The sequence below is a fragment of the Diabrotica virgifera genome, chromosome 6 (assembly GCF_917563875.1).
Source record: "Diabrotica virgifera virgifera chromosome 6, PGI_DIABVI_V3a".
In the NCBI taxonomy this organism is placed as follows: Eukaryota; Metazoa; Arthropoda; class Insecta; order Coleoptera; family Chrysomelidae; genus Diabrotica; species Diabrotica virgifera.
The window spans coordinates 71,308,280-71,334,105 of NC_065448.1; the positions used below are offsets into that span (position 1 = coordinate 71,308,280).

The 25,826-nt window shown below is 33.7% G+C and overlaps 1 protein-coding gene across 1 annotated transcript; it reads left to right on the top strand.

Annotated features, from left to right (window-relative positions):
- The first annotated feature begins 508 nt into the window (after positions 1 to 508).
- LOC126887522 (ATP synthase subunit b, mitochondrial) lies at positions 509 to 25,826 on the top strand. Its single transcript, XM_050655152.1, has 4 exons — positions 509 to 744; positions 850 to 965; positions 14,586 to 14,834; positions 25,323 to 25,826. The coding sequence occupies exons 1-4, from the start codon at positions 717 to 719 to the stop codon at positions 25,683 to 25,685; spliced, it is 756 nt and encodes a 251-aa protein (XP_050511109.1). The 5' UTR covers positions 509 to 716; the 3' UTR covers positions 25,686 to 25,826.

Consider the following 25,826-nt stretch of genomic DNA (forward strand, 5'->3'; position numbering starts at 1 on the left):
ATATGGCAACCCTGATGCTGACATTGACATGCTGACAAGACAATAATGTTGTATTTAGTATTAATAATGCTGTATTTAGCACTTCGCAGTGTTGCCATTTCCTTTCCTTATGATGTATGTGGAGTTACTCAATACCACGGAGTCACAGGAATCATAATGTTTTCTATTCTGTGTTTCAGATGAATATTAAAGGCCCTGTAAACGATCAAATTATTAATTTGTCAAATTTCACGTGTTTGTCAATTGTCAAATTATTTGATAGTGTTTCACGCGTGTTAGTTGTTGTGTGTTTTTGATGAGAAGTTTGACAAACAAATTTGATCGTTATCAGAAAAAAGTTCCATTTCTACTGCTGTAAATTTAATGTGTCCGCCGCATCACGATATTGGTATTAAAATGTAAAATATTATGTCTTTCATTCATACTCTAATTTAACATTAAGGGCCGCAAAAAACTCCAATAATTTTGTCACGAAATCCCTAATGAGTTACTTGTACCGTTGTTGTACGGGTACGTCTGCGTCTGATGAACATGAACCGAACCGAATCGTCCATCTCTATTTTTATCTAATTTGACAAATGACAATCGGACATTTCCGTGAACGACACGATAGTGCGAGGTCCAGTGGGTGCTGTAATTTTCACATTTTTCCATCTTTTTAAAAGACTAGTTAAAGTTAAATTCAATATATAAGGAAATCAAAAAGATATATTAAAATGCTTTCCAGGGCAGCAATTCTTTCAGGTAAACCATATTTACATGTATACATTTAAACAAAAAAGTAATATAGCCTACTGTCAAAAGGTTTATGTAATAGGTTCCTATATTTAATCTTTGATTTATTTGTAGGACAGGCCTCAAAATCTCTAGTAGCAAATTGCTTAAGAGCTACAAGCACTTCGACCGCCAATACCCAAGTAGCCAAAACTGATGAAAGACCTGGTGAAGTAGCTTTTGCCAGACCTGTAAGTACATAACCTTCAAAATGACCTAAGAATTAAAAATCAACCTTTTGAGTGTGGTGTTACTTTTCAACAAAAAATTATGTGAAATTTTATACACTTATTTATTTGCTATTCTTTCTTCTTCATGTGTCATCTCCTCTAAGAAGGGTGGCAACCATCATGGCAATTCGCACGTTCGATAATGCTGCTCTAAAGAGATCAGCAGTGCAGTTAAACCGAGCCCTCAAATTGTTTAACAAGGTGATGCATCTTCTTCCATTCCTTGTATTATTAATTGCAACAAGTTATAATGCTCACCCCTGATGATATGCCCCAGATATTGCAGGTTTCTAAGTTTAATTGTATTTAAAACCTCTTTATCTTTTTCTATTCTCCTCAGCACCTAGAGATTTGTGACTATCCACCCAACTTATTCTAATATCCTTCTGTATGCCATAACTCAAAGGCTTCTAATCTGTCCGAAACATCTGTCTTTAAAATCCAAGCCTCCAACCTATAAAATAATAAGGAGAACATGTAGCATCGCAGAAGTCTTATCTTTAAAGAAATTGTAATGTCCCTGCTACATAATACGTTTTTCAGTTTGTTGAAATGAAAGCATTTCTTGCCTGTCCTATTCTTCCTTTAATCTCTTCTGTGTACTCATTTTTTTTTTTCATTAAATATTGTACCCAAATGTTTATATTTTTGAAGTTATACTTCTTTAGGCACGATTGAGATTGAGGGTGAATTTATATTGATCTGCGCGCATACGCACATTGACAGTATGGTATTAGTCATTATACGGGCTCTGATTGGGTGTTAAAATGATCTGTCAATAATAAATAATTGTTCAATATGAAGGTAAACAAATGTACAATATATTAGTTTTATTGTTGTGAGGACAGAAACAAAAAAGTTTATAATTGTAGTGACATTTAAATAGTTTTTAAAAGCAACAGGTACGTAATAATTGTAAATGTATCATAGGTACCTACCTATTTGAACCTACCAAAATACATTGTAGGTACCTACCTATTTGAACCTACCAAAATACATAGTATGTAATACTTTTATTTACATAATTTGATTACCATCAAAATTTCTATCAATGTTCACCTAATATATTGTTTTCTTACTCTATGTTTTGTTGTATTTTTTCAATTCTAAATCATTTCAATTCAACATCAAAATAATTTAATTTAATTCAAAAATGTCAAAAGCTTAATCCGTTTAGTTAGTCGATCTTCACACATAATGACACATTGCCTCCGTGGCGAATCGTTTAAGGCGAATGAACCCCAATATACAAACCTAGTTTGTATATTGGGGTTTGCTGGTTTGCCTGGGATAGCTGGTTTGAATCCCAATAAAAACTTTTATTTTTTTATTTTTTTTTATACATTTTATGATTGTAAGTATATTTATTATATAATTTTATTTTCAGAAAATACGTATTTAGTTAAAAAAATTTCCGACAATTAATGTTCAGAAATCATTTGTGGCATTTTTAATGTGTTTGTGTGTGTTTTATTCTTTTATTATTTTAATTTTTGGAATTGTTTTAATAAAAATGTTTGAGAAGTAGTAAGTATAAATTAGTTTAATATTTAAATAAAATATAAATAAAAAGTATATTAATTTCGTTTAAATCATATAATAGAAGTATAACTTCTTACGTGCGTACGAAGTACACACACATTCTTTTTTTTATATTATATTTTTTATATACAATACCCAGCACTTACACGATAGGTGGGACCAAGCGATAACCGCATAAGTCGGGGTGTAATTTCGCATATGTATGTATATATGTTACAGTTCAAGTTGATTATCCAGTTGGAGTTGACTCCAACTAGTTGGAGTCAACTCTAACGGCTGGTTTCAGTGAAAGTTGATTATAAATATAAAATGAAGATTTATATTCAACATTTACTAGTAAAAGTAGACTCCAACTAGGAAAAGTATACTCTTCCCAATGCCATTTAGTAAAAGTTGATTCTGATTCACACAAATAGCAGATTCTAGAAATTAAATGTTACTGAATATGTTCAAATTAGTCTAGCCTGTATCGTCACCCCGTTAGGTAAATTACTCCAATTCGAATTTTTTGCACAAACTTACTCAAAAAGAGGTCCTTATAACAAATCTACTGGGTGCCAGGCAGTACCTTGATCGATAAATTGTTTTTTAAACATTTTTTTTAGACAAATTCACAAAAATGATTTTTTCACTTTGAACAATTTTTTTTAGATCATTTGGGTTATTCTGAGAAAAAAAGAGGTATTTTGTGATTTTTCTCTAAAATTGATTGTTGTCGAGTTATACGCGATTTAAAATTTGAAAAATGCGAAAATAGCCATTTTCAAGGCTTAATAACTCGGTTAAAATCCATTATTATGAAAGTCAGAAAGTGACCAAATCAAAGTTTATAGCCCCCTCTACAAGATCCAGCAAAAATTTTTGTCACTATTTTATTACTAAGCTTTATCTTTAATTATTAACAATGAGCGCTAAGTGCGTATTAGGCGGCCGTCAATGGTGAGTGCTAAAGAGATGCACCATTCCAGCCATCCAATGGTGAATCTCACTCGCACTCACATTGACGGCGCCTCAATACACGGTTAGCGCTCATTGTTAATAATTAAAAATAATATCTTATTAATGAAATAATGACAAAAATTTCTTCAGGATCTTATAGAGGTAGGTTTAATCTTTGATTTTTTTAGTTTCTGACTTTCATAATATATAATATCGTATGGCATTTTTGTCTTTCTGACAGTTCCGGCGCCAATTACATCTTTAACCCTGTTTCAAGTAACTAGTGTCGATGTACACTAGCCCAGGGGGACCGACTGCTTAACGTGCTCTCCGAGGCACGGTGAGACGGCTCGTGTCATTATTGAAAATGAAAATGGTTTGTCTTTAGCAGGACTCGAACCCACGTGCACTGGCGTATGAGGCCAGCGATTATGCCGTTACTCCACGGCCGCTCGCTCGACTTTCACAATAATGATCTTTAACCAAGCTATTAAACGGATCTAAAAAAAATTTGTACGAAGTGAAAAAACTATGTATTTTTGCGAATTTGTTTAAAATCATTGTTTATCGCCAAACTTCACTAAAATCATTCATTATTGTACTCATTTGCCCTCATTTTCGGCAGTAAAGTAACACTTTGTTGTATTGAAAGAAGAATGTTACTTTACCTGCCGCGATAATTAATCAAATTAACCGAGATTAAATGTAAGTGGTCAATGGCAGCAATCGATTATTTATTTGAGTGAAATTAAAATTTATTTACTTTAATTATTAAAAATATTGTACAAAATTTATCTTATTATTAATAAAATTTATGTCAAAAAGTAAAATTCTGTAGTGTTTCGCAATTATATTCATACAAAATAAATCAAAACTTTACAGATTTAGTAATTAGGTAGGTATACAATATTGATAACTATCGATTAAACATCAAAACCGGCCATCATGCAAAAGTCATCTGTCATTACTGTCATACGAATTTTTTATTTCATCTAAAATTACAAAAATTTCCTCAAAGTTGTAAGTAAGTGTTAATGTTTTTTATGATTAACGATACAGTTTTGTACGCACCACCTCAATGCTCTTTATCGAACGCGTCTGTTCCTCTGCTCGTAATATCAGACTCGTTCGATAAAATTATTAGTCACTTTACTGACTGACTTTACTGAAATTGGTTAAACAATTTTTCGACCGCGGTACCGCGTGACACCCTGTGTATTTGTTATAAGGATTGTTATACGGATATATTTCTTTGAGTAAGTTTGTGCAAAAAATCGAATCAGAATAATTTACATAATGGGGCGACGTTACAGACTATACTAATAAGTAGTTGAAACGGTCAAAACAAAGAAACGCACACTCATCAAAAATGCACTTGAGATTCTCGTATAATCAGCATTTACTGAATCGATCCAGGAAGAGTCAACTCCAACCAGTAAAAGTTGATTTAAATTTTTAAAATCAACTTTTACTGCACGTTTCAGTTGGAGTTGACTCACAACTAGTTGGAGTCAACTCTAACTGAGAATCAACTTGAACTGTAACATATACATTATTTGTAATTGGGACCGGAAGCTAAGAAAAATAGCATACACAAATATAAAATTGTCAATTTAATTTATTTTGATGTAGAAGGCTGTATAAAATCTAACAAAGACACAACTCAAAGATTTGTTTTCTCCCGCAAAATTTCTTCATAACAGGCTAATAATTTTTTTATCCCTTGTTTGGTAGAAGAAATGCGATCTTTGTTATAGTTTATATTTTCTAAAATTTGTAAGCCCTTTTCAATTAAACTGAGACCTTCAGTCAAGTTTCCAACCGTTATTTGATCTTCAGTTTAAACTGGATCCAAACAATCAAGCTCTTCAATGTCTTGTTCTTCCTTATGCATTTCTATGAGGTCATTAATAGTTAGCTCCGCTTGTGGGAATTCAACAGTTTTTCAACGTCATCACTATCAACAAAACTGTAGATAAGAAATACCTAATATCTCCAAATTAAATTCTAGTGATGTGCTGATTTCGTAAAAGTCCAAATATCTACATTTGATGAGCAATAATATGTGGGCGGTATGTGAGCGATTTAGTGGCGCTCAAATGACTAATTGACAAGATTTGAAAATCGCGTAACTCTGGATTCGCGTAAGTCGGGTAGCTTAAGTCGAGGTATTACTGTATTTCTTTGCTATCCTTTATTGGCCCTAGCATATACCTGCTTCTAACAACTTGTGGATTAAATATGGTGCTTGTAGATTGTTGATTTCAAAGTGGTTGTAGTGGGTGTAGTTGTGTAGCTTCATGAAGTGTTCCACACTGCAACTTCAAAGATTTTTTTTTGTATAGACTTCCTTAAAACCCCATTATCTGTTTTGGAGCTACACAATTTGTTACCTGATGAGGTTATTCTTCTTGGGGTTTCTATCTGTTTTGGATGTTGACGACCATCATGGCAATCTTTACTTTGTATACTGCTGCTCTGAAAATATTTTTCAGCCAGGAAATTATTTGCCTTCCTAGTCCTAGTCTTCCTTATACTTTTCCCTTTAAAATTAATTTCAGCAATTGATATCTTTTGCTGTTCCTCGCATATGATATGACAGAATTATTCGATTTTGGTTTTTTTTTATTATAGTTAACAGCTCTTATTCTTTTTGCATTCTTAATAAAACATCCTGATTAGTAACAAAAATATTTCTGGCTGGGGTGTACCACATTCCACCTGACTAACGCAGGGTTAAAATATGGCTAGTGTCAATTTCTTCCATTGTTTTAGTTCTTTTCCCCAGATCAGTATTGCCATTAGCACTGTATACTGAACAGTGATCTTTCTTAGTGGGTTTAGTTTTAGAATATCCCTGTATTGTCTAACTGTAACCACAGCATACAATTTTTTTAGTTTGGCTTATTCCAAGTACATTCTGTGCATTACTGATATATTTAAACCTTCTAAGTACAGTTGTTTCAAGTTCCTCTTTGTGCGATGAGAAGGTACAAGTGTAAACAATTTTATGTGTTCCACAATATTATCTTTTACCCCTCTGGGATCTTGTAGACTCTAGTATTATGTTTTCCTCTCTTGTGTTGTTCTATGGTACGATCTTCACTAATTTTTTGCAAGGCTAACATTACCAATATTGAGGCAACATAATTGCCTCAACATTACCAATAATACATTCAGACAGTATTTTTCATACCCATCGCACTCACCAGACCTAATGCCACCTGATGCATACATATGGTGAATGCTAAAGAAGGCTGTTTTTCGTACTGATTGACCATCTGAAATTCTGGAAGTGCAAACTAAAATTGAAGGTTTTTTTGTGCCACTCAACAGCCTTTGTTCACAATGCTATGAAAAAGGCTTGAAACTGAACGCAGGGCATCTTGAACATCTGTTTTATCGGGAATGTCATGAATAATGCTTGCAAGGCTGTATCATGTATACTAAATTGATAAATGGTAGGCGTATGTGAAAAGGGATATAAGTCAAAAAAGTATAATTTTGGGAAAACGGGTTTTTGTGATTTTTGTGACATAAATGCAATACATTATTATTTTTCAATAAAATGTGTATTATCTTCGGTATATGACTTCATTATGTCGCAAGAACACATTTTTTGTAGTAAATATGGAATATATTGAATATTAAAAAAAATAGAACATACATTTTTTCACAAACATTTTTTATTAAAACCTAGGTACAAACAAAACATATCTAATTATTACTAGTAATTTATTATTGTTAATTACCCTCTGTTAGTTATCCTCGTGGTCAGATGCATCTGGCAAAATATCCCTTACACTATCTGACTTATATCTGTCTATTAACCCAAACGCAAATCAGAAAAATATTCGAACACTTTTGATCATATGTGAACATATACCTCTATTCACAAAATATTTCATTTATTTTTATATATTTCACATATAAGTCTACATAAGCCCGTATTACTTTAAAAATCTCATTTTTAGTCAGTTATATCATTTTACACATACCAAATCGCCGTAAATATGTGTAGAATGCCTTATATCTCTTTTCCTCTAAGTGTAATATCCATTTTTGGAACGTATGATGTACTTAGCTCATTTTTCAACTTATGTCCCTTTTCACATATATATAGTTCAGCTTAACAGGCCTTAGGGGCCCAAGGCTCAATGGTTTTCTTCCATTTCTATCTGTCTTGTGCTAGGTTTTTTCAATCTTGTACCCTCAGCGACTTCAGATCTTCTTTTGCCGCCTCCAGCCATCTTCTTCGGGGGCGTCCTCTTTTTCTTTTTGTACCAGCCTCCGTGTTTATTAGTTTATTGGGAACTCTTCCTTCTTCCATTCTTGCTTTATGCCCGAGCCATCTTAATCTTTGAATTTTGGCGAGTGTTGTTATTTTTGGTTGTCCATATATTTGCATTATTTCTTCATTCGTTCTTATTCGCCAGATGTTCCCCTCTTTTAGACCTATTTATCCTTCTGAGGATCTTTCGTTCCCATCTATCTAATTTTACTTCCATGTCTTTATTTAATGTCCAGGTCTCGCTAGCATAGAGTACTGTAGGTCGGATAACTGTTGTATATATTCGTTTTTTTTTTGCTTTTCTGGATATTATCTTCGACCTCAGTGTCTTCGTTAGACTCCCAGCACTCTTTCTACCTTTTGCCATTCTTTTTGCGATTTCTTGGTTCTCTTCGTTCCTATTTGTTAGTGTTACTCCGAAGTAATCGAATTGGCCGACAATTTCGGAGTTGTATTCTTTACTTGGGCTTCGTATCTTAAAGGACTGTCCCAGATGATTTTCATTTGTCTTCATCACCATATATTTCGTCTTTTCTTAGTTTATTTCTAAACCATATTCCTTGGCTGTTCTCTCTAGTCTATTAAAGATGCCTCTTAATTCCGCAGGTCTCCTTGTTATTAAGGTAATATCATCTGCGTATGCTACACATTGGTGCCTGTGATGATACACTGTGCCTTTAGTATAGATGTTGCATTCTCGTAAAATCTTCTCTAAAATTAAATTGAAGAAATCTGTTGATCACGGGTCACCTTGTCGCAGGCCTCTATTGGTCATAAAGCTATCCGAAACCCGTCCTTCTATCATAACTTTACTTTTAGTATCACTAAGTATGCATTTAGTCAATCTTACTATTTTTGGTGGAAATTCAAAATATTCTAGCGTTTCATATACTTTACTTCTTTTTATGGTATCGTATGCCTGTCTAAAATCAATAAATAACATATTTAATGCTAGGTTGAATTCATATGAGCTAGATAAAATTTGTTTCATTGCAAAAATTTGGTCTATTACCGATCTGTGTGCTCTAAAACCCGCTTGATATTCACCTAGACAATTTTCAACTTTTGTTTTAATTTTATTTCTAATTAATATGGCCAGAATCTTATATCCTGTATCTTGTAGAGCTATTCCCCTGTAATTTCTGCATTCTGTAACGTCTCCTTTTTTATGTACAGGACATAGGATAGCTTCTTTCCACTGATTGGGTATTTTTTCTTTGATCCACGCTTCACATATTAACTCAGTGATTTCTTCTTGAAGCCCTTCGCCACCATCTTTTAAAAACTCTGCAATGATACCGTTTTCTCCCGGTGCTTTGTTGTTTTTTAAGTTTTTTATGATATCTATAATTTCTTCCTTGGTAGGTACTTCCTCATTCACATTTGGGTCTCTTTCTTCTTCATGTGGTAGTTGCATTTGCTCTATTTCATCTTGGTCGTCTGTGCATAATATGTTCTCGAAATAATTGGTCCATCTTCTTAATTTTTCATCTATTCCACCTATCAGATTTCCCTCTTCGTCTTAATAATATCTTGATGTGGTTTTGTACTGGGTTCGGTCTCGTTTTATTTCTTGGTAGAAATTCCTGACTTTTTATTTAAAAAATCTTCTTCAATGCGGTCTAATTTCTGCTCTAGATTTAACCGCTTCTTTCTTCTACAGATCTTCTTTGCTTCCCGTCTTTTTTCAGCATAAGCTTGTTTATTTTCTTCATTATTTCTCATTATGCTGTTTATTCTGGCTTTATTTCGGTCCCTAATTGCTTTCTTACAATCTTCATCATACCAGTATGTTTGTTTACTTTGTCTTTTTCTTAATAATACTGAGTCGGCTGAATCTTGAATGTTTCCCCTTAGTTGTAACCATCCGCTTTCTATATCATCTACTGTTGTCTGGCTTTCTATTTTTTCTTCAATTTGCTGCTTGAATTTTTTCTTAACCTGTTTATTCTGAAGTAGTGCACCGTTATATCTTTTCATTTTTGTACAACTAGTCTCATGAATTGTGGGAATTATTTGCTCCATTTTGACTTTGACCAAAAAGTGATCAGAATTTGCATCTGCACCTCTATAACTTCGGCTATCTTTTATGGCTCTCGTATGTTTGGCTTCTATTAGCAAATGATCTATTTGATTTACTGTTTGTCCATCAGGTGATACCCAGGTACCTTTATGAATTTCTTTGTGGTCGAAATAAGTGCTCATAATTCGCATACTGTGTTCGAAAGCAAATTCTATTACTCTTTTTCCATTCAGGTTACTCTCCCTATGTTTACTTTCCCCCCTGTTATTTGTTTGTATACGTCCTCTCTGCCGATCTTGGCATTGAAATCTCCTACAATTATTTTTGTGTCATATGATGGTATTTGGTACAACAAATACTCTAACTGTTCATAAAAGCTATCTTTAACATCTTCTTCTGTGTTTTCCGTTGGTGCATGTACATTTATAAGGGTTATTTTTCTATATTTTCCCCTCATTCTTATTTTGCATAATCTGCTTGTGACTGCCTCAAAATCTATCACCAGACTGGCAATTTTTTTCTTTATAAGGAAACCAACTCCAAATATACGTTCATTGTCTCCACTGTTGAAGCTTCCCACATCTATGCAGAAATTTCCTTTTTGTTTAGTTTCTTGTATAGCTGCAATATCTATCTCATATTTCTCCAATGTATCTGATAAATTTTTTAGTGCCCCTACTTCAAAAGTCCCTCTAACATTCCATTGTCCTATCATAATCATATTTCGTGCCTTATTCGTTTCCGTATTTATCTGTCCACTGTGTTTGTTTGGCATTAGTTTTTTTTTCCATTTTCTCTAATTTTTCAGTATTATGGTTCCATTTCCACCATTCATCATTTATACATATTTTCTGATAGCCGACTTTCGTTTCATTACCTTTTCCTTTTTCTTCTCTCGCCATATCTCTTAACTCTTTCTGTAGTCTGGCTTCGGCTTGTGTTAGATCACTTTCAATGAAGTACCGTGTTTCTCTTAATTTAATCTTGTTCTTCATAATAAGTTCTTTATCCTTCATTGTATCTATTTTTACTATCGCCACTGGCAGTTTCCCTTGAGAGGTTCTTATTTTCTGCACATCTTTTATTTTCACGTTTACATTCAATTGATTTGCTATGAACTTGGTGGCATCTTAAATTTCCTCATTTTCTTTGAAATCATGTCCTTTAATCACAATGTTTTGTTTTCGAAATTGTTTATCCATCTTTTCAATCCTGCTTTCCAGGAAATTTACCTTTCCCTTCAATTCACAATTTTCTTTTTTTAGGTTGCGAATTTCCTCTTGAAAGCTCTGCTGGTCTTTTCGTATTCCCTTAACTTCGTTCATAAGAGCGATCATCATTTCTTTCAGTTCTGTATTATCACAATCTTTCTTAGCTGGAGACCTAAATAATTTTCTGCTTTTGCTGAAAGGGTTCTCATCTTGGTCGTCTTTTTTCTCACCCCTCTTTCTCTTACCATCATCAGATTCTTCACCATCCAGTTGAGTTAGTTCTTTAGACGTGGCCATATCGTTAAATAAATTAATAAATAAAATATAATAAAAATCTATTACCTTTTTCCGGACAGTGTTTTGACATACACCCTTTTCACATATACCCGCCAAATAATCATAAACATTTCAATATTCGTTTCAGTACTGTTTATTTTGCCTCATACTGTATTTGTAAGAAAAGTTTCCCCTAGAATTATTTACAGTGATTTAACTTGTGTCACCCACACCTTGCAAGAAAATCCTAATCCAGTATGATCTCCAACTTTCTAAAATTGGTCAAAAATTATGTATCTAATTTCAAAATTAATATTCTATTGCATTTTCTTATAGTCTGGGCTGATTATCGGAGAATAGGCCATTTTTGGGAAAAGTTATTTACCAGCAATTTTATTGCTGGAATCGAATCTTACGATTGTATGTATTAATAATATAGATATGCAAAGTCTGCAGATAGTGTGCTATTTTTTTTTATAAACAAAATGGCGCCCGAAAATCGTGTTTTTTTCAATTTTTGCTCTATAACTCCAAAGATTTTAACTTTAGACCAAAAACACCCAAATAAAAATTCACTGCAATTAAATTCTGCATAGAGACGTGTCTTTTCCGATAAAGCGGGTTTTTCCAACAAAATCTTTAATTTTCAACTGAACTTTTAGATAAGTAGTTGTTAATAAATAATTAAATAACTTGGTAACTTAAAAGCCCTTTCCGTATGTATTACAATTTCAGAAGCTGATGGAAATTGAATGAACAGTTTAGCAACAATTGAAATGTTAATTAAAAATTTACGGTCGCTATAATAACGACAATAATTATGATGCATAAGAATAACTATGATTTTTTCATAAAAAGACACTATACCTATCTAATGTACTTTACAGAATTGAAATTGTACTATTTAAGCGGCCTCGGGAATATTTTAAAATTATAAACAATGTTTTGGTTAGAAACACAAATAGAATATCTCAGGAAATATTAAACTAAATTAAATTGTGAAAACGGTATTCGAAAAACAGCGGCAGGACGCTTCTTCTAAAAGAAAAAACGTTTAATTATGACGAGTGGTTCCTGAGATACAACTGGTCAAATTTGACCGAAATTTACGGCAAAGATATAAACAATAGGATCATAATTTTCAAACCATCACCTTTTTATTTTTGTCCTCTTTCTCCACACCAATTTTCATATCTTTAAAATCCTCATAACATATATTATTATAATAAAAACTATCGATAATACGTGTGAAAATTGCCAAAAATAGTAAAATTCCAATCAAAAATTAGGTTGGAGAAAATGTAACCCTCAAAGTTCAAAATCGGTATACGTTAAAAAAATGCATTTTGTCGGCTTCCCATGGAGCAATTTCCTTCATTCTTTTTTTGTTCCCAAGTAACTCGAGTAGAGCCATCGAACTAACGCATTATTAAATGTCAAACTTGCTTTTGTTTTGTTATAATAAATTAATTTATTTATTATAACACAATATTTTAATTTATTTAAATAAAATTGTTTAAATAATTATACAGCTTTCAAATGAGAATATTTATGTTTTTAACTTTAAAAGGTACACTTGTAGTAAGTTTATCTAAAAAAAGCCTACAACTGGAAAAAATATGTAATTTTCTGTTCTTATAAATAATTTAATCTATTATAACAAAACAAAAGCAAGTTTGACATTTAATAATGCGTTAGTTCGATGGCTCTACTCGAGTTATTAGGGAACAAAAAAGAATGAAGGAAATTGCTCTATGGGAAGCCGAGAAAATGCATTTTGTTAACGTATACCGATTTTGAACTTTGAGGGTTATATTTTCTCCAATCTAATTTTTGATTGGAATTTTGCTATTTTTGGCAATTTTCACACGTATTATCGATAGTTTTTATTATAATAATATATGTTATGAAAATTTTAAAGATATGAAAATTGGTGTGGAGAAAGAGGACAAAAATAAAAAGGTGATGGTTTGAAAATTCTGATCCTATTGTTTATATCTTTGCCGTAACTTCTGGTCAACATTGACCGGTTGTATCTCAAGAACCACTCCTCATAATTAAACGTTTTTTCTTTTAAAAGAAGCGTCCTGTCGCTGTCTTTCGAATACCGTTTTCACAATTTAATTTAGTTTAATATTTCCCGAGATATTCTATTTGTTTATAAACCAAAAAATTGTTTATAATTTTAAAATATTTCTGAGGCCGCTTAAATAGTCCAATTTCAATTCTGTAAAGTACATTAGATAGGTATAGTGTCTTTTTATGAAAAAATCATAGTTATTCTTATGCGTCATAATTATTGTCGTTATTATAGCGACCGTAAATTTTTAATTAACATTTTAATTGTTGCTAAACTGTTCATTCAATTTCCATAGACTTCTGGAATTATAATATATACGGAAAGGGCTTTTACGTTACCAAGTTATTTAATTATTGATTAACAACTACTTATCTAAAAGTTTAGCTGAAAATTAAAGATTTTGTTGGAAAAACCCGCTTTTTCCGGGGAAAGTTTTCATCAAAGTAAATCGGAAAAAACGCGTCTCTATGCAGAATTTAATTGCTCTATGCGTCTCTATGCAACAATTGAAAAAAACACGATTTTCGGGCGCCATTTTGTTTATAAAAAAAGTAGCACACTATCTGCGGACTTTGCATATCTATATTATTAATACATACAATAATAATATTCGATTCCAGCAATAAAATTGCTGGTAAATAACTTTTCCTTGTATTTTGCTAATTAGCCCAGAGTATTATTTTTGTTACAAGAAACCTCTTCTTTGCCGGTATAAACTTATCATTTGAATTTGAATTTGAATTTTAGTTCAACTTTTCCTCATTGAGTGTTATAGATAAGCAGTGCTGTTTTTGTGACGGTACGTGCCGGTGAGTACCGGTACCTCTTGGGACAAAAAAACAATAAAATTATAGATAAATTCCTGAATTTTTTCGTTGTTGCCAAATAGCTTTAAAACGCCCTTTTTGAGGCTAAATTTAAAATGTTTTCCCGAGGGCGGACCCCCCTTATGAACACTCCCCAGACTCCCCAGAACATTGCGTACCAGAATCTATATCGTTACAAAAACAGCACTGTAGATAAGTATAGCGGATTTTGAGATTTTACTCTTACCTTTGTATGTATTGATATCTCTTATGTTATTGCTTTTTACTTTTAAACACATGGGGGTGTTTCCAGTAGATAAACACATGGTAATGTAAACTGAAAAGGTTAATCTTGTTTTAATTTAGATTTTTGTTAGATGTTTGAGTAACTAAACTTTACAATTTGTTAATAGGCAAGACAAGAACCAGGAAAAGTACGCATGGGATTCATTCCTGATGAGTGGTTCCAATTTTTCTACAAAAAAACTGGTGTCACAGGACCTTACACTTTCGCAGTCACCTTGTCTACATACCTGGTTAGCAAAGAAATTTATGTTTTGGAACATGAATATTACAGTGGTCTCTCCCTATTGATTATGTGGGTATATGGTATCAAGACCCTTGGTCCAAAATTGGCTGCATATCTTGATAAGGAAATTGAGGTAAGAATAAATTTTCTCAAACTTTATACAGACCATTTAGTTTTTGATTAGATATAAGAGACTGAAGGAACCCCCAAAAATCGGCAACATTGCTGTATGCATAATTGTATTTTAATTTGTTAAAGGTGTTCAAAATTTATCTACTTGTTCCGATAGTAACAGTATGTGATTAATCATTTTTTCTCTTTTTTCGATTATTAGTTTTTATTGAATATATATGTATATTATATAAATTATTGTAATTACTGCATACATAGTTAGTGAAAAAATAATCCTATTACATAATTAAATTAATGAATAATTTAAGTGATTATTATGCAAGGAAAGATTGTCCAAGAATATTCAAAAACCAAAAGAAATAGCTATCTCCATTTTGCTAGTGAAATGATACTGCGCTGTCGGCAACTAATACACCTTGCTAATGTTTACGTCTATCGCGCACTGTTGCCATTTAAGAGACTATATCTCATTTAAATCTGAACAGTTCTGCTGTAATTTCTTGTTTTTACTTTATTTCGTTATTGAGCACCTTCAATTTCATTGGTTCATCGGTATAAATGACCAAGTTGTGTTGTATTGTTAGTTAATTTAGGCTGATTTATATAACTTTAAGAGGAGAATGTATCATTATAGACATGTTAAAAATATTGTTATATTAATTTGAAAATTCAAATAACTACACTGGGGTGCAAAATTAACCGGACGCCTTAAAAATGGGTCAATTTTGATGTTTCGAATTTCCTAAACCTGTTGTCCGATTTAAGTGATTTTTTTTAACGTATTATAGCCTTATTCTTTAGCAATATCGCTGTAATAATACTGTTGCTAAACAGTTAAATTTTCATTGTATACCGGGTGCACCAATCAAACTGTGTTTTTTCTCAAAGTTCGCATCACCCTGTGGAATATTCTAGCATTTATAAAATACTGAAATTAAGAGCAAACAGTAGCGATCAACAGGTAGCAACAAACGCGTTCCAAGATTGCGGCTCTAATTTTGAATATTTTGTAGAGATATTTGGCACACATATTCGTAATATAATAAAGAATGGCGGTACAGAGCCCAATTTCAGAAATATGTTAGTATGAGGAAATTACTCTATAACTAAATAAAATATTGAAAAAAGGAGCCTGTACCGCCATTAAGAAAGACAAAAAAATACACTTTCTTCAAATAAACTTTTTTATCCCTCGCCTAGATTTTGTGTCACATTGGAACTACTAAATATCTATTTTTTTGTAACAAGAAATCGAACGGCACTGACTTGGCAACATTTCGTGCCTATGTGTATAAAAATTATTGTTTTTGATAGTATAAACGTCACTGTCACTGTTGCTTCACTTGTGAAAGTTCGCAGAACTTTCACTTTCGCAGAAAATCCAACTATAGCCTCATGTTTTCTTAACATTTTGTTTTGTGGTTCGTTCGCTTACATTAAACTTTAAAAAAGTTACATACTTTAACAACTAGCCATGTTTTTCATCAATACAGGGGTTTTTTAAATGAGTGTGGCAAACTTTAAGGGGTAATTCTGCATAAAAAATAATGACAGTTTGCTTTTTAAACGGTATGTCCGCAACTGCGTCGTTTCCGATATATGGGTGTTGAAATTTTTCTTACAAACTGACGATTTATTTATTGCTCTAAAACCGGTTGAGATATGCGAATTAAATTTGGTCGGTTTTAAGAGGTGGGTATTGCACATTTTTTGACATACAATTAAGAATTTAATATTCACCATTGGCGCGCATACGGATAATATGATAGCTGATATTACCCGTATGCGCGCCAATGGTGAATATTAAATTCTTACTTGTATGTAAAAAAATGTACAATAACTACGTCTTAATACCCAACAAATTTCATTGGCATATCTCAACCAGTTTTAAAGCAATAAATAAATCGTCAGTTTGTAAGAAAAATTTCAACGCCCTCTATCTCAGAAACGAAGCATTTGCGGACATAAATTTATAAAGCAAACTGTCATATTCTTTTATGTAGAATTACCCCTTGAAGTTTGCCATACTTATTTAAGAACACCCTGTATTCCTGAAAAACTTGGCTAATTGTTAAAGTACCTAACTTTTTTATGGTCCAACATAAGCGAATGAATAAAAAACGGCATGTTGAGCAAACATGAGGCTATAGTTGGGTTTTAATTTGAGTGTTTTATAAATGCTAGAAAATTCCACAGGGTGATGCGAAGTTTGAGAAAAAAAACACAGTTTCATTGGTACACCCCGTACACAATGAAAATTCACCTGTTTAGCAACAATATTATTACAGCGATATTGTTAAAGAATAAGGCTATAAAATATTAAAAAATCACTTAAATCGGACAACAGGTTTAGGAAATTCGAGACATCAAAAATAACCCATTTTTAAGGTGTCCGGTTAATTTTGCATCCCAGTGCATATAATAGTCATAGTCATATTGATCATATGTACTGATTTCAAAAAGATTGGTCTCCTCTATCGAAGATATATGTACCGGGTGTCCCAATAAGAATGGCTCTCGGCCATATCTTAGGAACCGTTTATAGTAGAGCTTTGAAATAAAAAATTTTATAACAAAAGTTGCCTCAGGAAAAGCCTGGAAATTATTTTCATAATTGTGGGTCCACCGCTAGAGGGCGTAATTGAATATCAAAAATAAAAAATCTAAATTTTACAAAATTTTCCTTATGAAGGGGCAATGGAAATCCGATTATTGTATTCTTCATCAAATTCTGCGCATATTTGATTTAACAAGTTTAACTCTACCTTTGCAAATAAGAGGTGGGGGTGAGTGGGAACCTTGTTATGAAAAAATGGCTGTAAGTCCGGTTCTGCTAAATCAAATTTTGAAAACTGGGTCTTGTTGAAGACAGATCTTTTTCTTTAATGTAAGCGTGATAATTTTGAACCATCCTAATAAGTAATAAGCCAGCTGGGAGGCGTTATTTAATTTTTTTCAGAAATCTAGTTTTCTTTGGAAAATATTAAATACAAGTATGCATTTTTAATCATACTTTATAAAATTAGATTAAATTATCAATAGAATAGCGAAAACCGCATGTCGATACCTTTTTTCTATCTCAAGATATCTCGAGAAACGTGTAAATTTTATACATAACTGTTACTATCACCGGTAAACTAAGTTAATGAAAAGTAGTGTGCTGTGGAAAAAAACAAAATAACATTATCAACGTCAACGTATGAAAATATAATTAATTAAAACAACAATATAAAGAGAAACAATACTATTAAAATTAAATATAACACAGAACAAAAAGAACTACTTAGTGACGACCTAAATATTCAAATTGTGCCCATCATACACTACTCTAGAATACATTATCCAGAGAATACTAAACGCCATTCAAAGCATATCGAGAGCAGAAATTGAGACTGCTGTTCAATCTACTCTTGAAAGAGTAAATGTTTGCAACGAAAATTATGGGCAAAAATTTGAACGTTTATGTCATCACTAAATAGTTGTTTTTATTTCTTTGTAATAGGGCTTTTCAACGCTTCTCATTTGTTTCGAGCCTCTGTATGCCGTATAATCCGTGTATAATATTCATATACGAGATATGAACGAGGCTCGAAACAAATGAGAAGCGTTGAAAAGACCTAATATACGTTGGCAGCTAGAAAATGTTTCTTTGTTGTTTCCATAGCACACTACTTTTAATGAATTTCGTTTACCGGTGACAGTAACAGTTATGTTTTTAAATTTACACGTTTTGTAAGATATCTCGAGATAGAAAAAAGGTATTAACATGCGGTTTTCGCTATTCTGTTGCTAATTTTATCTAATTTTGTAATATGGTATTAAAAATGCATGTTTGTATTTAATATTTTCCAAGGAACACTAGATTTCTGAAAAAAATTAAATAACGCCTTCTAGCTGGCATATTACTCAGTAAGTTGGTTCGAAATCATAACTTTTACATTGATGAAAAAGATCTGTCTTCAACAAGACCAAGTTTGCAAAATTTGATTAAGCAGAACCGGACTCACAGCCAGTTTTTCATAACAAGGTTCCCACTCACCCCCACCTCTTATTTCCAAAGGTAGACCTAAACTTGTTAAATCAAATATGCGTAGAATTTTATGAAGAATACGAAGATCGGATTTTCAGTGCCCCTTCATTAGGAAAATTTTGTAAAATTTAGATTTTTTAATTTTTGATATTCAAGTACGCCCTCTAGCGGTGGTCCCACAATTATGAAAATAATTTCCAGGCTTTTCCTGAGGCAACTTTTGTTATAAATTTTTTTATTTCAAAGCTCTACTATAAACGGTTCCTGAGATATGGCCGAGAGCCATTCTTATTGGGACACCCGGTACCTACATTCCTGTAGTGTACAGGAATCAATTGTGACTCCAATATCCAGAAGACTGTGGGATGTAAGCAAAAAAATGGAATATAAGTGAGCAAGGAAGCAAATCAAACTGCAATAGAGAAGGAATTAAATAGAGATGAAAATCTACTATACTAAAATAAATAACTAACTATAAATACCCGGGCTAGTGATGGAAGTATCCACATCAATAAAAATTTGTGTATGTGTTGTATTTTAAAATAGAGAAAAAATATTTGCAGCACAATTTTAAATCTGGCCAAGTATTTTTAAGACATAAATATTTAGTTCATGTGTTGTGCCGCCGAATCCACTTAGCGGCAAGTGGATAATCAAGTCCACACTAACATTACTGTGCGGCACAAATTTCTTTGAAGTCAACTGAAAAACCGACAGCACGATGGATAGTGTGCCTTCGTCACGAACATATTTTTGCGTTAGTCTATGCGGCGCACAGTCCACATCAACAAAAATTTCAGCGTTCACGAGCAAATTTACATCAAATACGACGCACAATATAAATTTTTATTGATGTGGATCCGCCTTAAGAAGGTGGAAAGAATATTTCTATGAGCGACTAAATCATATAGTCTAAGAGCTGGGAGCGAATTTTGTGCGTGATAAGTAATATGGAAAAACTATACGGGGATATGTTAAATTAGTTGTGTACATGGCTTTCACCAACGGCCGGAAACCAGAGTTGGGGCCGAGGGTAGTTATAAGGGGTCAAAGTCGCGGATTTTATTATTTTTTTTATGACGCTCATGATCGAGATAGTGCACCAAAATTTGGGAATAAGTAGGTCATGACGTACCTAAGTAAAATCTCTAGGGGCTCAACGCTGCGTGGCCGACAAAGGGGTGGGGGTAGGGGTGAATATAAAAAATATAACGGGTTTTTTGCGACGTTCGTGATTGAGATAGTGCACCAAAATTTGGGTATAAGTAGACCATGACATAAATAATTAAAATCCTTAGAGCCGGAAACCAGAGTGGGGAACGAAGGTAGTTATAAGGGGTCAAATTTCCGTTTTTTATTATTTTTTTTTGTGACGCTCATGATCGAGATAGCGCGCCAAAATTTGGGAATAAGTAGGTCATGACGTAACTAAGTAAATTCTCCAGGAGTGAAACGCTGCGTGGTCGACAAAGGGGTGGGGCAGGGGTGAATATAAAAAAATATAAGGCATTTTTTGCGACGTTCGTGATTGAGATAGTGCACCAAAATTTGGAAATAAGTAGAACATGACATAAATAAGTAATATCCCCAGAGGCGGAAACCAGAGTGGAGGACGAGGGTAGTTATAAGGTAAAAGTCGCGGTTTTTATTATTTTTTTTGTGGCGCTATATAAAATTTGGTAGTAAGTAGGTTATGACGTAACTAAGTAAAATCTTCAGGGGCGGAACGCTGCTTGGGGTACAAAGGGGTGGTGAGCAGGGGTGAGTATAAAAATATATGGGGGTTTTTTTGCCGTTCGTGATCGAGATAGTGCACCAAAATTTGGGAATAAGTAGATCATGACATTACTAAGTAAAATCTCCAGGGGCGGAACGCTGCATGGGAGACAAATGTTGTGCCGGGTCAGAAAATAAATAATACACACTGCGACTTTGACCCCTTAAACCTACCCTCATCCCCAACTCTGGTTTCCGGCTCTGGGGATTTTACTTAGCTAAGTCATGGTCTACTTAATCCCAAAATTTGGTGCACTATCTCAATGTAGCACGTCGCAAAAAACCCCTTAAATTTTTTATATTTACACCTACCCCCACCCCTTTATCGGCCACGCAGCGTTCCACCCCTGGGGATTGTACTTAGTTACCTCATGACCTACTTATTCCCAAATTTTGGTGCACTATCTCGATCATGTGCGTCACAAAAAAAATAATGCTCATATTGCCCAACTCTGCTTTTCGGCTCTGAGGATTTTACTTAGTTATGTCATGGTCTACTTATTCCCAAATTTTGGTGCACTCTGTCAATTACGAACGTCGCAAAAAACCCCTTATATTTTTTGTATTCACCCCTGCCCCACCCCTTTGTCGGCCACGCAGAGTGCCACCCCTGGAGATTTTACTTAGTTACGTCATGACCTACTTATTCCCAAATTTTGGTGCACTCTCTCGATCATGAGCGTCATAAAAAAAATAATAAAAACGGCGACTTTGACCCCTTATAACTACCCTCATCCCCAACTCTGGTTTCCGGCTCTGGGGATTTTACTTAGTAATGTCATGATCTACTTATTCCCAAATTTTGGTAAACTATCTCAATCATAAACGTCGCAAAAAACCCTTTATATTTTTTATATTTACCCCTACCCCCACCCCTTTGTCGGCCACGCAGCGTTCCGCCCCTTGAGATTTTACTTAGTTACGTCATGACCTACTTATTCCCAAATTTTGGTGCACTATCTCGATCATAAGCGTCATAAAAAAAATAATAAAATCCCCGACTTTGACCCCTTATAACTACCCTCGGCCCCAACTCTGGTTTCCGGCCGTTGGTGAAAGTCATGTACACAACTAATTCAACATATCCCCGTATAGTTTTTCCATATTACTTATCACGCACAAAATCCGCTTCTATCTCTCCGACTAATAATAATGCAGAAGTGGAAAATGCACCTGTAATCCTATCAGTCGAGAGAGAAATTCATGAACCACCCAAAAATGAAATTATAAGTATAATAAGTTCTTTAAAACATAATAAGACACCTGGTACTAATACAAGAACCGCTGAATTAAATGGTTTAGGCCCGGTCTTTTCACCTCCATATAACTAGTTATCGGGAAGTTTATCTGACAGATTTACATGTAATCTGCCAGATAAACTTCCCGATACCTAGTTATCTGGAGGTGAAAAGGCCGGGCCTTAATCACCCAAATATGAGGTGATAAACAATCCTTGAAGAATGGTAACAGGGCCTTACACTTCCCACTCACAAGAAAGGGAAAGGAATTATGCTGTTTTCATCTATTTTACATTAAAATGTGAAAACCTTGAATTGGGAACTTGGACATTTTTTTTATTACATAATAATGTTCAGTTTTGTATAAAAATGAGATTTCCAAGATTTCACGCTTCAAAAAGTCATAATAACTTAGAAGTACAAATTTACAGTCATCTGTATTTTAAAATAGTTCAAACGACCCGTGACGTCACATAGTTTAACTATATGGTTCCGTTTATGGTTATATTTAGGTATATTCTTTTGCTTCTTCTTTAGTTTATTGGCCTCCACCTACTTGGGTATTTGGCCAGCTTATCGTCCCGCAATAAAGGAAAAATATTTATATTCTAATGACATTTATCGTATGTCATTGTAATAATATATACCAGTTTGTTGAGATTGGAGTTTGATATAGTTATTGAAGGAAAGGAAAGAAGGTTTACTATGGAAAATAAAACCATTTTGTAAAAGTACAAATTTTCTATGAATAGTTCAAACGATCAAAAACACTTCGTCACATAACGTAACGTCACATAACTGCATTTTCTACTGACGTTTATAATGTCTAATTTAAAATTATATACAATTTTGTTTACTTTGTTGGTTCAGAATGTAAACATATAGCCCGATGACGTCACGATGCGTTTTGGGCTGGCTGGTATAATTTGAATTTTTAATCGTCTTTAGGGGCCAAACGAAAAACAAACAAAACTTTTTTATCTTTGATACATGTTTTAAATTATGTTCTGTTGTGATTTATAACATTTTTTTCGAATTTAAAATTTTCTGCAAGTTCCCTATTATCCATGTCTGTCTGTCTGTCAATAAACACAACCCCTCCGTTATTGAAAAAGGTAGAATGACAAATGAGGTGTCTAATGAGAGCTTATAACCCAAGCATGATTAAAGGTGAGAAATTTGACATCTGACTTTCAGTTTCAGGGTTGCAACGGAAAGTACTGCTTTAAAGTGTCACTTCTGGTTAAAAGTTATGACCGAAAGTTTCGCAAAAATGATTCAAAATTAGAGAAATCATATATAAATCGACGCAAAGTTACATGAAGAGTTCAAATATCGACTTCCGGTTCTACTTCCGGCCACATTGTTTTTGTCACGTTATCCTCCGTGTTAGCCATAGACACATTAACTATAGACCAGGCTAGGTATAGGCCGCTCAATGCATCGGGGTGTAACGCCAATATTAAGTACAGTGGTCTAGCTATCTTTCTCTGTCGTATGAGTGTGAGCGTATCTACCAAGAGGTGGGAGTAATGGAATGACACAGAGTTACAGCGGCAGCGGCCATCATATGCTAGAGAGAGAAAGCTAAGCGCCGGTAGAGAGAGATAGATAGACCACCGATGAAAACTGCTCCATATTACGCTATTTTTCGTACCTTGTCTAATCTAAGGTGGTAGCCATCTTCGGGGCATCTAGGCGTGGTTCATCAAAAACCGACGTGCGACCACTGTCACTTTTTGACAGAAGGACAAGAGTCACCGTACACAGTATCCGAGCGTTCTTTGATTTCGCTGCGTCATGTCCCTTAAAGAAATAAGAATCTAATCACCGACCGATATTGCTTTTATCCATTTTTCTAAAATCCGCGTACACACCCGTTTACATAATGCGGTCAAAACAGAACTATGAGTCCTATTCGGCTGAAATTTTGACATTGGCCCTCTACGAGAATGTATTTCTCGTAGATAGATTTTGTTGGCGACTGTGGCGCCATCGGTCGGTAAGGCTAAGTACTTATTGGACCACCTACGTATAGAACCCTTTTTCGAGATTTTTAAATTTTCGTTGCATTTATTAGTCTATCTACTCGGGGAAAAAATAGACCATGTTCGGGACACTGAATTATCCAGGTAGCTAATAACTTTTTTAGTTATTATAGACCTATAGGAAGGCGGCACCTACATTGGATCCGTATTTCTTCGATCCGATCCGACGTCGGATTAAAAAATAAACCCATAGTCTTAAATGGCGGTGCCTACATTGGATCCGTTTTTCTCCTATCCGATATCGACCGACGTCGAACTCCTTCTCTGTTGTAGCTTCTCCTATCAATCGCCCGATATCGGGTGATTTACGGATCCAATGTAGGTGCCGCGTGCCGCCATTTAATACCATTAATTTATTTTCAAACTGACGTCGGATCGGAGAAATACGGATCCAATGCTGCCGTGCTTAGCGAAAACGCCGTATCTGCAAAAATCTGAAAAAATTAAATTTTTACTTCGTTCTAACCCAAATGTGCATAATATATATCTTATTTGCTTACTAAAATGACGTAAGTTAAGCCAAAATACATTAAACATACCGCATCTTATGCCGTATCTTGTGTAGATGTACACGAATACTTAAACAAAAATCGATTTTACTCAAATGTGATGTCTCTGTAGATACTGCGTTTTGGCTAAGGACGGCAGAATGTAGGTGCGGCCGAAGAAAACCTATCTGTTTCCTGCCCAGAATTGGAGGCTGTTTTTTAATTAACAACAATTTAGTGCAAAAAGCGCGATTTTTTCCGATTTATGACGTTCCGTTAAAAAGCTAAATAATTCATATAAATATACAAAATTTGATTTTTCATAACATTGAAAAAGCTTCAAAATGCTGATTTAAAGTTAAAAATTCAATAGTTTATTAAATAAATAACAATTTTATTGCAAAAAATAGGTCTCTGGGAGAAACAAATATAATAACTTTTAAAGTAATTAATGGATCGCTCTCAAATTTAGAGGGTTTGTTAAGTACTCCATTGTACAACTTTGGGTGAAACACCAAAGTTCTACGTTACTTTTACCGTATTAAAAAATACCAATTTTCGCGTATTTTGCAGCTTCCGAAGCAACACTGTTTTTTTGACTTTCAAAAATCGGCATTTTGAAGCTTTTTTATTTTTTTTTAGGGTTTCTTTATATAGGTCTACAATAACTAAAATGGGTTATCAGCTACCTGGATAGTTCAGTGTCCTGATAAAAACTTTATTTCCCTGGACTATTAAGACTAATATTCCCTTGTTTTGAACAGTAATTTTTATAAATTAATATAGATCCCTTTTTCGAGATAATCAGATATTCCTTGTATTTGTCGAAAGTCATTCAGACTAATATTATCTTGTTTTGAAAAGCAATTACATACTACAAGTTAATGATTTTCCTTTTATTTATTTTAGGAATATGAAAACGCATGGAATGAAAGTCGTGTAAACCAAAAACAATCTTTGACCGACCAAATATCCGATGAAGAAAAAGCCCAGAAAAGCATGGAAGGCCAAACTTTATTGGTTGAAGCTAAACGTGAAAATGTAGCTCTTCAGTTAGAGGCCAGTTACAGAGAACGCCTCATCAGTGCATACTCTGAAGTCAAGAAACGGTTGGACTACCAAGTAGAGAAGCAAAACATCGAGCGCAGAATTACCCAGAAGAATCTTGTTGACTATGTTGTAGCTAAAGTACGATCCTCAATTACAGCTGATCAAGAAAAACAAAATATTAACAAGTGTATCAGCGATTTAGCAGGATTGGCTAAAGCATAAGATTACATTTAATAAATGTTTAAGTATGTATGTACAGTCTATAAGTAAGCCCAAAGTGTAGACGAACATTTTTAATTTCTTTTCTTTTTATTCTTACACAGTACATTATACGTTGAAATAAAATAAATTATTATAAGACAA

Coding starts and splice junctions, on each gene's coding strand:
- LOC126887522 (XM_050655152.1), top strand. CDS start 717: ATGCTTTCCAGGGCAGCAATTCTTTCAG. Junction 745..849: donor CAGGGCAGCAATTCTTTCAG/GTAAACCATATT, acceptor ATTTATTTGTAG/GACAGGCCTCAAAATCTCTA. Junction 966..14,585: donor AAGTAGCTTTTGCCAGACCT/GTAAGTACATAA, acceptor ATTTGTTAATAG/GCAAGACAAGAACCAGGAAA.